Source organism: Diadema antillarum, unplaced genomic scaffold, assembly GCF_040938485.1.
Source record: "Diadema antillarum isolate AM-2024a unplaced genomic scaffold, OU_Dant_1.0 seq00000035_RagTag, whole genome shotgun sequence".
Lineage (NCBI taxonomy): Eukaryota > Metazoa > Echinodermata > Echinoidea > Diadematoida > Diadematidae > Diadema > Diadema antillarum.
Genome location: NW_027271149.1, coordinates 1,377,520 through 1,391,030, shown reverse-complemented (window position 1 = coordinate 1,391,030; position 13,511 = coordinate 1,377,520). Strand labels below are relative to the sequence as shown.

General features: G+C 39.2%; 1 protein-coding gene across 2 annotated transcripts in view; it reads left to right on the top strand.

The window, feature by feature from the left end:
* The first annotated feature begins 1,025 nt into the window (after window positions 1–1,025).
* Window positions 1,026–13,511, top strand: part of LOC139725339 (anti-apoptotic protein NR13-like) — a 45,896-nt gene continuing 33,410 nt past the window's right edge. For both annotated transcript variants that reach the window (XM_071636427.1, XM_071636425.1), the window contains exon 1: window positions 1,026–1,239. In XM_071636427.1, coding sequence (XP_071492528.1) covers window positions 1,231–1,239 — 9 coding nt within the window. In that variant the 5' untranslated portion in view covers window positions 1,026–1,230. The remainder of the gene's footprint in view (window positions 1,240–13,511) is intronic.

Below are 13,511 nucleotides of genomic sequence, written 5' to 3'. Positions count from 1 at the left end.
GCAAAATTTGATATTTAGACAAGACAACGATGATTAGACACACACACACACACACACACACACACACAAAACCGCACACACACATGCATAAAGAAAACAAAATGCTATTTAGTAGGTTGTTATCTATGAAACGCTTTGCAGTCAAATCTATTTTGACATTTTGTCACTTTTTTCGTTTTATAAACTTTTATTGAATTTACATTTCGAGTAATTTTTGTTTTATTTTGTTCAGTTCACATTTTACAAATACATTAAGTATTTTTTTTTTCAATTTTGGATTTTCACAACAGAAAAGAAATCAAATATTTTATATTCATTGTTATATATACACAAAGTCAACTGAGTAATTCAAGGGAATTCGGTCATGCGATACGCAAAACATTAAATGGAATGCGAAACATTTGAATGAAATATATCATAAAAACCAACAAAAACGAAAACCTACCCCTGGCCTTCCCAACCTCTCCGTCTATATCTCCCCACCACCCTGCCCTCTTTCTTGAACCGTTATCCCATATGCCACCTCCCCATCCCCCCTGGCTCTCACTTCGAAATTTAGTACAGTTTGTATGTGAAAAACAAACAAACAAACAAACAAACAAATAAACAGTCCCTGAAAATACAGTGTACTGTCAAAATCAAACCAACTCCTGACGCTTTATAAGTTTTAACCGACTTCACTCTCCAACAGTATTATAGAACTTGTGAAGAAATCATAATTAAAAACTGTTCACATAACATTGCTAAACTCTACCCCTAGATGTCCCCTTGCTTGAACTCATTTCCTTTCTTTCTATCAAGAGATGGCAAACTATCAAACGTACGGGTCTCATATGGCACCGAGGGCGTATAATTCTCGAATGTTCTATGATCTTTATATAGGTCACTCGTCACTACAGGTGTCCGTAGTCATACGAGATGAGGTTGACACCACTCTTTTCCTCTCGTTTTCGACGAGAGACCCCCACCCCCGACATCAAGAGCGAGAGCTCAACGGTACATCGGTACAGTGCAGCCACCACAGCACTACTGTCTACTGCACTGCACTAGCTAGCCCCTATACCGAACACTTGTGGCCGTCCGTACGCATACTGATGATGCGTACATCCCCTTCGTTTGGCTGTTCGATATTCGGGAGTAAGGCACCGAAGATGAGTGGATTTTGGCGTATTTCTGAAAGGCTTTGAGGAAAAAAATGAAGGTAGAACGTTTCGTAAGACCTGAGATGAAATGAATAAGGTTAGTATGCTAATCTGAATGTGAAAGCTAGCACAAATCATGCCGAAATTTAGGTATGAATTTTAACTGCTGCCTGATGCTCGATCGTGAAAAGACTGCTCGTGTGTTACAGTTGCAGCAGTCAGTAGAGTAGTGTAGTCCTGCCTGCGTTGACTCTTGTACTTGTGACCAACCATGGTCGGATTGATTGTACGGTAGAATCCAGTGTCAGTAGTAGGCATACGCTGGCGTGGAAGGCCAGTTTTAAATAGAAAGGCTTAATCTATACTCCCATTTGTCTTAATTACAACAAGCTGGGCCTATGTGTTCAACTTTACATTCACTGCCACCTACTCTGGGTATGATCGGATATGTGGGGTGCAATTCAGTAGAAATAGAATGTGAATTTGACCGAAAGATCGGTCTGTATCTGTCCGTCGGGGAATGTTCCGCGGAGACTGCGTCTGGCTTCACTGATCCCCTCCCGGACAGCGTTAATGGCAAAATAAGTTAAAGAGTCCTCGGGACAGACGGATCTTTCTTTCTAAATGTGAATGTGGTATATTGGACAGTCGTGCCACTTAAACATTAACCCTCATTACTGCTGGTATTAGACCTAGCACAAAACCTTTCACAGATTTTTTATGATTCTCCACTCTTGCATTTGATTTAAGTGATAAAACCAACTAGTTTTAGGTAGGTCCAAACGTATCTGTATCGCATCATCGGTCATCACCATGGTCATAAAAGGCAAAGCCAAAGTTTCATTCTAGACTCTCTGAACATGCAGACTCCTCTAGGCTCTAGAGACAGAGTGCAGTTCAGTGGTGGTGATACAGTGGCAAAATTGTGAAATAGGTCCCACTGCAGAGCATGTGTATCTGTCAAAACTAAAAGCAAACTAAGTTAAGATAGTGAAGGGTTGTATCTATGGATGAAATTTGATAGTGGAGGGGCATTTAGGAAGTCTTTCCAATATTAATCAAAAGAAAGAATGAGAATATATAATTATCAAAGGAAAGAAAAGAAAAAGAAGGAAGGACAAAAAATGCTACGCTTCCAAAATTGGCCCGCCTCGTGCGGCTGTATCACCCACGTGTGAATGCTGTTTTGATGGGGTCACATTCACAAGTTACTATTATACTGTGCAAGAAAGCCCCAATGGACCGGTGTTCTTATGATGGGACCGTTGAACGCCACATAGTGGGGCTGAATTCATGAGTATGATTATGAAATAGACTAGAGTCTTGCCAGTGCCAGGTAGGCCTATACGTAGGTAAGTGTGAGTTACCGTAATATTTAGTACAGACAGACAGTGGTGGCGCCCTACATGTAGGAGTATAGCAATACAGCTATACAGGCAGCGAGATATTTGCAATTGGACTGTCTATTCATATGACTTTCAAATAAATGCTGTTCAGAGGATGTATGGTATGAATGAACTATACATGTTAATAGTTCATACTGGTATCTGTCGGTCGTAAAGCTTCACATTAGTCAAAGAATTTTGGTGCTGACAACCAGTTATTACATTATAGAAAAGTTCCAAAAGCTGTTGAGAGGATTTGCAGTTACCTGCAAGTTTAAGTTAGGATGTGTGTCCCTGGCCTTCTGATAAGCATTAGCATCTGTTCACCAGCAAGTCTATTTGATACCCCTCCTCATGCAGACAAATACAATGTATGTCATTGTAGATACAGATAATATGAGTTGCTACATGTAAGTCATAAAACTGGTTAGATGAATGTGACTGAACTAAAGTTATTCACAATATTCTTGTGTTGCTGCAGACTTGTGAGAATACATGAAAATATCCAACAACTTGTTGGGATACAGCAAAGTCTGGTCAGAAGGTCACCTGGTGGACTTTGTGCGCATGCGATGTACATCACACGTTTCTTCGTGTTTCTCCATTTGTGAGTGTGTGAGTTGATCCCCTCCACACCACTGGCTGCCTGGCTGCTCAGATGGGAGCAAGTGGTCAGAGGAGTACAAACCGTTGTTTCTTGGGAAACATTACTAGTGTATCTTTGTACAATTGGTGCAAGTAATCATTACTAAATGACCAATACCGTAAAACTTATCAATGTACTAGTATCAATATGGCCATAGACAAAAGCTGTAAAATACGGAGTAGGATCGACACTATGTCACCGTAAATATGAACGATGTGTGAAGCATGCATGCATATCCATGTCGTTCGTTTGCTCTACATTTCACGAGTGCGAGGCCAGCTAGGATAGCATAGCTAGCTACACTGTAGCTAGCTAGCATGCAAGCCTTTGGCAAAGGCAGCAGCTGCAGAGAGGCTTTTGCAATGGACTCGCGTGCACACAGCGATCGGATCGAAGCGCGCTTGCCCGTTGCGCGCTGTGTGTGCAAGTCCATTGCTCTCTGTGTGCGTGTGCTGATATTATAGCGAGCTGCCTTTTGCAAAAGGCTAGCACTGTGCATACAAGCATGGTACAAGAAACACACATGTTACTGGTAACAGCTAGTGCATGAGTGTAATTACCGTACGCACCGTACATCTTGCCGTATGATCCCTCTGTTCTTCGTATTGTAGAAATGCATGTACTGTAGTGCGGACTTTGCAAAGTTATTGACGTAATCTTTAGAATCATTGGTCTTAATCTGCATTAGTTTGATGCTATAATTTGACCACAAACATCGGAGCAAGACTACTTGTACCTTATGTCCCCATTAAAACCAAAACAACAACAATGTCACCCCCCCCCCATACCCCACCTCATGCCAATTGTGTGAGAGTGTGTGCATCCATGCATAATCTAACAAGGGTAGGGTAGTGTAGAGTGGTATGGCAAAATTAGTGTGGGGGAAGGGGAACATAAGTAAGTCTTTCCAACATCTCAAAAGGGGCTTACAGAGCTGCCAAGTCTCTCTAATTATCCTGGAGGCTTCATGATAACTTCAATCTCTCCTCATGTCTACAATGTAGGTATATAGAGAATATGAGAATCTGTCTGATCCCGGAATCATTTTGCCCATTGAAATGCATTTATTTTACACTCTACCATGACCTGCCTACCTACTGTGACCTGTTTAGCTAATCAGAGACCTCCAGGAACCCAAAGCCCCTTTGATCCTTCCTGAGGGTATATAAACTTTTGATATTCTTGTCTTAGACCCCTGTTACACATACAAGAAAGCCGACCGGAGGCCGGCCTCAGGTCGGCTTTCTCATATGTATGAACGGTCACACAAAACTCGGGCCGGCCTCAGGCCGACTCCACTTCAGGCCACCTCTGGAGGTGGTCTGAGCCGGCCCCGGCTATGTGTAAAGGAACCGGGCCCGAGGCTGGCTTTCGGAGCTGCAGTTGACTGGTCACATTACCTTCGGCAGGGGCGATAGCCAGGTAGAGTATCAAAACCAAATCTACTGAGCGAAATGTTTGTTTATTCATTTAAAGGGCGCTCCTACGGCAAAGTAGGGAAAGGCGATGTGAGGCCGGCTCATGTGTAAACAGTGTCCATAAGGAGCGTTGTTGTTTGAGGCGGCCCCGAAGCTCATGTGTAAACGGTCCACAAAGCGGCCTCAGGCCGGCCTCGGGCCGGCCACGAAAAGCAGACCTCGGGCTACCTTTCATGTGTAACAGGGGTCCTAGTTCACAGCTGCACAAATTTTGCTAGCATTCTCATTCTGCAAAACATTGTTCTGCAAAAAACAAACAAAACAAAAAACAACAACCTATAATGAATCAGTATTTATCTAAATATGAAATTAAAGTTTACATAATGTCATCTTTAATTATTGGCATGACAAGTTTAAATGAACCTTAAGATTCTGAATAAGAGTTATGCAATGTCACATGGAGAATACGCATTAATACCAAATTAGGTGTTACATAAGATATTAATGAAATGAATATAGTCTTTGCAGGGTTCTACAAGGGGCGAAGTCTGAAATGGTTAGAATAAGAAATAATGACCTGTGTTAATGAAGCACTTCCATACTTGAAGTCAAATCTCATTTCCTGATTCAATTATGATATGACAGTTTTGCATTGAGCAGGAATTTCTCAAGGGACAGTGACCACAATGAGAAGCTCAGCTACATTGTATATGCATCATAGGTCAATCTGAATGGTATGAAATACAATGTACCGGTAGTCTGGGGGTAGGTTAGGATAGGGGCAGTATTAGATACTGTGATACTGTATGTGTTATATGTCACAAGTACTGCCATACATTTTTTTTTTTTATTTTTTAGATACAATTATGGGCAATTTTATTGAACCAACTAACAAGTTCATATCCTTTGCATCAGACTGAGTGCATAATGATCCTAGGAAATTCAAGGAGATGATGAAATTGCCAGGGTACTTATATAAGAGGAAATATCTTCATGACACTTATCTTCACTTCAGGCAAGGAGGCACCTGCATGTCCCATATTGTCTCTACTTGAGTTGTGTTCTCACATGTACACATCACTACTTTAGTACGTCAATGTACTCTGCAACAGGGATAAAGAAAACCTGCGATGTCTTTGTACACTGCATTGTGCTCTAAGGAGCTTTTTGCAGAAGGCAATTCTGGCTGGGATGCATGACCTACAGACAGTGTACTTTGAAGGAAGAGTGTTTTTCTTCCTCGGTCGGATTTGTTTGTAAGAGGTATGTCAAGTTCATTCAAACATTTAACTGTAAAGCGTAAACAGTATGTCATCTGGCAGTGAAGTGATATCATAGCATTTGTACAAGTTTGCATGCAGAGCACTTAATAATGCTCTGTGACATGCTCTTAAGTTGCCAGATGCAGGTAACGGAAATGACCATACTCCTACAATAACATAGACTCTCAAAACTCTCACACCAAAGACAACATTCACCCTTATTGGTTTGGGTTGTATTACAGGTCAGATAAGAAGAAATTTTTTTTAAAGGGGATAAAACCAAAATATGTATGTGTATTGAGTGAATGCAGAAATATTAGTCGAACACATTAATGAAGTTTGAGGAAAAGCGAACAATCCGTTCAAAGTTAGGAATTTTTCAAATTTTGGTACAGCGGTGGCTGGATAAAAAGACTACAACTCATGATGTAATGAGGCAGAAGACAATATCTGTAGTGTCTTGAGGGTCACAAGTATTTTGTCCTTGATTGTAAAGAGGTCACGTGCAGTATCTGATGTCATTGTCTCAAAGCCGGCTTCTGAAAGAAATTGGCCCCAGCACCCCTAACGGCACTGACCCAAGCTGTTTGACATCGATTTCATGTTTACTGCTGATTTTATGCTTGACATCAGGCATTGAATTTGGTAATTTGAAACATGCCATTGGCATTGTAAGGAGGTCAATTGAAGCTGTGACAGGCCATAATTATTTATGGCTCCTCATCTGTGAAGGCAAGAGTTTTGATGGAGAAACATCTCTACATTGTACAATTTTTGTACATGTACATTTGTGTACATTTCATCAGTGGAGCTTACAGGATTGTAGTATGAAAATTAATTGCGAGTGGTATTTTTAGGCCTATTGAAAAGATCATTTGTTTGTTTGTTTGTTTTTGGGGGAAGGGGGAGGAGGAGATGGGTGACTTAAGGGGTATGTTTTAAATGTCAAAGTACAGCATACAATGTAAATGTACATGTACATTACACACAATAGAGGAATCCATCAGTGCCAATATTTACACAAAGATGAATCAAACAAGCGTAGAGCTTTTAAAACTTCTCAGTTTTCAAAGTGGATCTGATCTCCCTTCAGCTCGACTTGCATTTTTTTCTTGTTTTTTAGGGGGGGGGGGGCTTTTTGTAGGGAATGTATAATGTCATGCATACATTGTACAGTGTTTACACTCGTTTGATCTAGAATATTGTTCATAGAGCCAAGAGGACTTTACTGTACACAAATGAATGCAATACAATCATCAGAGGAGAGGGGCAATATATTTCATTGATATTTCATTGATTTTCATTATATTTTGTTCATAATCATTGATTTTCAAGAAGCCAGTTGACTGCAGTGAGGATATTTCATTAGTTTCAATGCACATCAAGTCCTGATAACTACAATTGTACCACACACACACACACACACACACACACACACACATTCATATTCTCTCTTTTCTTGTTTTATCTGTTCTTACTTAATCATTAGTACAGGTTACAAGCTTTGAAATGAGACAATCTTTGTCTTATGTTGTATGTGATTCCTCTTGTATATCAGGATCTTTTATACATTCAATACATAAATTTATTTTCAGTAGCTACGTGTATTCGGCACTTTATGCAAAGGCATTTGAAACTGAAGAACTGGGACACAGGCAAAGTGTTTGAAGATATCACTTATCAGTGACACAGTTTTTGATATCCTAATTTCAAAAGCCATTGATATTTGTGCCAAGACATCTTTTTTTTTTTCCAAATGCTTTTCAGATTTGTTAGTTGTATATAATTTTTCTTGCGTGATCGAGTCAAGTAGAATAATAGAGTTTTATATGATGCAAATATGGTTTATGTTCAAGCGAAAAGTCACCTGACAGTTCCCCCTCAATGCGTACCCTTAACTTTCCCTTGAATTTTATGGAGGGTATCAAACTTCTTGTTTATGCATGTCATTGTTATATATTGTGGATTTAAGGAGTGTATACTAGGGTTGTCATTTCTTGTCATGCAGCAGTGTTTTCTCAACGCTTGTGAGAACTTCAGAACAGTATTGATGTCATTGTTGGAAGTGGTCACGGAACGCGCTTGGAATCTGTACCTAATTTTCTTTTGTTGGCAGTACTGGATCTTGACTTTAACGGTAAACAGCATTCATTTCTAGTAAGAATGATGTACTTTAAACTAACTGGGAATGCTAGCTATGCCTGCAGAATGCTTTTATAAAGTCTCGTTTGTAGGGTCTGCCGGATCCATCAGTGTGTAGTTCAACTTCTGTCGTTAAGTGAATCTTCATGCACGAACAGTTCTACATACAACTTTATTCCTACAGGGGTTATCTCACAGAGCTGCGAATATTTTCGACCATAGCGAATTATAGCAAATGTTAAATTTCGCCACTCTTATTTACTGTTACTGTTTTGTAAACAGTTGCAATCAAATTCACAAACAGTTTTCAGTATCGCAAACAGTTTTTATTGTTGCAAAGAAATTTTAAACATTATTGCAAACAGTTTCAAAGAGTTTTGCAATGAAATTAACATGTTCATTTTTTTTTCGACAAGAAAAACTGTTTGCATTAGTAAAAACTGTCTTCGAATTTCATTGCAACTGTTTACAAACCCTGAGAAAACCTAAAATTTGCTACGTTCACAAACATTTGCCACTCAGAGAGATACCCCATTTAGCTAGCAAATTAATGTGTGTGGTATATTTCGTATGGTTTTGTTTTGGCAAATTTTGTAAGTCTATTGGGAACTTGACAACACACCAAAACATTGTCTTCTGTATTCTACAAATACAATGTGTAGAATGTATACAATAGTATCCAAGATGGTATATTATCAACCTTACCTCTTTCAAAGAGATAATAGTTATTTTTTCATTTCGTCGGTCCCTGTGGATCTTGATCACAAATTAAAGCATGGCATGCCTTGCTGCAAGGTGTAATCAGGAGTTTAAAAGGAAAGTGTAGAGCAGTTGCCATGACAGCACTCCCAAGATATTTGCCAATTGAAAAAAAGGAGTGTTGGCTGCATTAGAGCCGGCAATCACCAGCTGTTAAGGGATCTACTCTCTAGTGTTTGCGTAGTTTTGTGACTAATTAATCCCAAAGTCATTCACAACTGGCATGGCCGATTGCCAAAGATGCATTATCGGAAATGCTATTTGCTTTGAGGCTTGTTACGCAACCACCAATCAGGCTCCTTCTGCTAGTTCTAGTGCTGTGTTACTCATAGCTGCACCTTATCCAGAAATGAGTAATTATGTGTTTAGAGTGTTGAAGAAAGATATGAGCTTACAAGTTTATGTAGTACAAGTACATGGTAACCCTTTCATATAATATGCACCAAGTATCTTTACAAGCAAATATAATATACAAAGATCTCATCGTGAGTGCATGTTAGGATATAAGCCCTCTAACAGAATATGAATATATTGTAGTGATGATGCATTTCTGAAGGCTGACTTTACCTGATGTCACACTTTACAGAATGATGTCTGTACAAAAAATTAAGAATAAATAAATAATAAGTTGAATTGTTAAATCACGATGGTGATACATGAAACCTCACAGAGTGTCCTCTTTATTGCATCACGTAGTGTTCAATGTCTTTTTTTTTTTGGGGGGGGGGTGTTTGTATTGTATTTCTTTTTTTATCCATAGTGGAGTTATAAAAAAAGGAAAACTATTTCCTAGATCCGCAGTTACATTATAAATGTCAAGTTCTATTGTAGTCAAACCTGGAAATAGTAGTTGGAATATATCTGAATTGCATCTTATATGATTATTGCTTCAGACCGTGAATAGCTCCCTGTCTGAGAGTTAGAAATAGAGCAACTTTAGTGCATAGATCCATAGATGGATTGTACACGGGTAAGATAGTTGGTAATATTAATGGATACTGTAAGATTAGAGATGACATCAGAAAGATGAATCGGGAGAAGTAAGGGATAGATCAAGGTCAAATGTAAAGTGAAGGGAGCAAGAGATTTAAAGACTTAACAAGTAGGGTCTACACGTAGAAGGGACACCATGAATGTATGAAATGAAGAAAAAAGTGTGCTACCACATTGTTTTGTTATTGCCAAGGCTTTAGTTGGCTAGACTGTTATTCCTCTTTTTTTTTTTCTTTTTTCTTTTTTTGACGGGGGGGGGGGGGGGGGGGGGACATTTTGGCATTGACATTAACGTTAATCGTGATATTCATTACATTTTTAGCCTTTTCCACCCCCAGAATTCTGATATAATTTCATTAAAATCAAAACCAAGGTAAATACTTACAGACTAGGCATATACCATGGCAGTTGGAGATTCTGAAATAGTGTTCAGCCTTGGAGAAAGGCTACTGTGTCATGACCCACTGAAAGATTATCGCGTGGAGGGAAGATCGTAATGTGCATGCTGGGTTGCAGGACTACGAAATCTTGTGCATGATCCTGCTCCGAAACTTTGATCAAAATGCCAGTAGACCTGCTCTTTGATTGTTTAGGATGTAGGTCAGAACACTTACGGTAAGCCATTAGCAAACCCAGATTCTTCATGTGCATGTGTGCATGCAATGTGTGTACCCATTCTGTAGCCACTAAATATGCACATTACACCTGCACACTTGGATTTGCTCACAACAAAACATCGGGGCATGTGGGGAAAGGGGAGGGTTCCGCAATATTTCCAGAGTGCCTCGTTTGTTAATTTCATGTGTGTGGCACATGCTTGTATGATGATGATCAATCCTGGTGCTGTCTGCAGAGCTACAAGGAATATTTTCAGTGTCTGTCCCTTGCTGTTTTTAAAGAACTGTCTCCATATTCAATGAATACTTGAATCTTCCCATCAGAAGATGTGACTGTGATAATTTACTGCTGCTGATGTCGATGATGATAATGAAGGGGACAATAATACACATTATAATAATGATAGTAGCTAGAAATGATGGTGAGGATAGTAATAAAATGTAAATATTGCCTTTTTAGAGGTGTAATTTAACACTTGACATCCCCGCGAGAGTTTTCGATTTTCCTCGAAAGACTGTTTTTTCCCCAAAGCATGTGGCGCTGAGGAAAAATATCATGTCGATTGAAAAATATGTAACCATTAACTTCCGAAGGAGTATGAAGCATTATTACAATGATAGACAAGGCAGTATGTGTACTGTGTTGTCAACATAGATTTATACAATCATTAATGGTTTATGAAACTCCATTTAAAGCAGGACAGAATGCACCAGTTGATATTGTGATTGCGCATCAGTTTGTATGAATGTGTCAATATACAATGTACTATTGTGTTATTTTATCAAATTACATGTCACCATATCACTATGAAGCAGTGTAGTGACTGATCTCTTTTATATTTCAAAATTTGTGAGCCTGCAGATTAATTTGATTAATGTAATTTGACTAGTTCAATTCATTTACTATCCTTCGCATTACTCATTTTGTCATCAGGTAGGCTGAGAATGAATGCAGAGCTTTATGGCCCATGTTAAATTCATAGTATTGCTGGATGAACTTGGTATAAAAGGCAGGGGAAAGTCAAGTGCCATGTGTGCAAATTTGTCTGAAGAGTATAGAGATGGTATGCTGAGGTGTTGAAGAGTACACTTGATGCTGATGAATGGCTTTGTGCTGGTGTTTGGCTGTGAACCTTCTGTAAAGATCCAGATGGTGGCTGGCTTGACTCCAGTACCAGAGTTGTCTACAATGCACATGTGACATTTTATGTTAAAGACTGTCTGCAAGCTGCGGAAGGACTTTTACTTTTTAAAATGGGTTTTCTTCCTGTCTTTTTTTATGCCTCTGCCATGAATCGTCACTGGAGGCATTATGTTTTCAGATTCTACATTCGTCCTTCGTGTGTCTGTTGGTCTGTCCATCTGTAATTGATTTGTGGATGATGTACGTAACTTAGGAACTGTTTGAGATGTCCAAATGAAACTTGGCACATGCATGTACACATGTATAAGTGGACAAAGTTGCACTCATCAACTTGTGGGTGCATGCTCGCAAGGTTAAAGGTCACGGTCAAATTTTTAAATTTCACTATCCCCCCTCCCAATCTCTTCAATGCATGGAGGTATTTCATAAAACTTTGTGTATGTTCATGTATTACCAGATTAAGATTATCTAGGAGCATTATGAACCATGCGGTCAAAGGTCAAGTGAAAATGCCAAAATATCATTCTTTTCCCTCCCTTTCCTGGAAATGGCTCTAGGTATCTTCTTGAAACTTTAATACTTGTATTTCCTGACATTGATGCTCTTCAAACATTTTGGATCATGAGGTAAAAGGTCAGGGGTCAGAGGTCAGGTTAAAATTCTAAAATTGCACTATTTTATGCCCAAATTGCACTACTGTATTAAAAAACAGTGATGTTCACATGCATTTTGATTCAGCAAATCATATGGCTTCATAATAAAGCAATTATGAAGGCAAGTTTTATGAAAGGATACCTGTCAGAAAACAGAAATATGATGATCATATTACCAGAATCAAGCATTCTTGGCATATGAAATTCCCATCAAAAGAAATGGAGCAAGAGAACAAACACTGGTACATTTTTCACTGGTAATTTGTCTGTGATACAGTTATGTAGGCCATAGTTCTTCACGTGATGGGTTTGTTGCCATGATTTCTTCCTCTGTTTACAATGTATTTATTCTTGACATATCAAGAGTTGGCACTCGTTTGTTGGCTTGTTAGCTTGTTTGTTATTAGATAGGCCCTGATGCTTTTTATTTTTTGGAACTTATTTTCTGAACAGCAATGAACCACTTGATTAGCCTATCAATTTTGGGACTCTTGTCAATGCAGGGACACTTGAATTAGTTATTGTTTGCTCTTGGCAGGATACACAAAAACAAAACAAAAAAGTTATGGCAGGGGTCGCACTTAACTTTTTTTTTAACTAGCCAGGCGGACTACTTAGAATCAATTTTGACACTGAAGCAATATTTTGGCTAGCCAGACGGACTAGTTACTTCAGAATTTTATGATTTTTAGCTAGTCCGACATGATTTTGGGTGGGCCAATGGCCAGCGGACCATCGCCAATTTCGAACCCTGTATGGACAGTTAAATGTAAAGCCTGGAATGCTAGCCAAGTTGAAGGGATGCAGTTGCACACAGTTGTGATTAGGTCTGTTGAAACATTCAGAATTTGAATAGAATGATAGATGTGGACATCGTAACCAATGCATTGTGCTCTTCACAGGCTAAGCATGACCATCCATCAATCCATCCAACTACCTTACCAAGGATGTATGCCATCCATTTATCCATATCAGTTTGCTAGCCTCAACGTGGCATTTGTGACTTTGCAGTTGCATGGTTGTTTTGCGCTTGTGTTGACATTTCCTATGCAGTGGAATAACTGTTCTGTCAAAAGTTCTTGAGTCCTTTGCTTTGAAACTTGTTGCACTTGTGTGAATTCTTAAAAGGAACTATGATCACTTTTGTTGAAGGAGAGGCGATTAATCCGATATGTTACCCACTCTTGAACAGTAGAAGGATAAAAGAAAATCAGTGGGTGCGTGTTTGATTTCAGGTAATACCCTACAGCTCGGACATGTCCCAGCTTATCCGGTGGTGTTCGCATATAATGCAAACATTGTGACAATTAGACCCAGAGATATGTGCAAAGCAGTCTAACTGTACTTTCA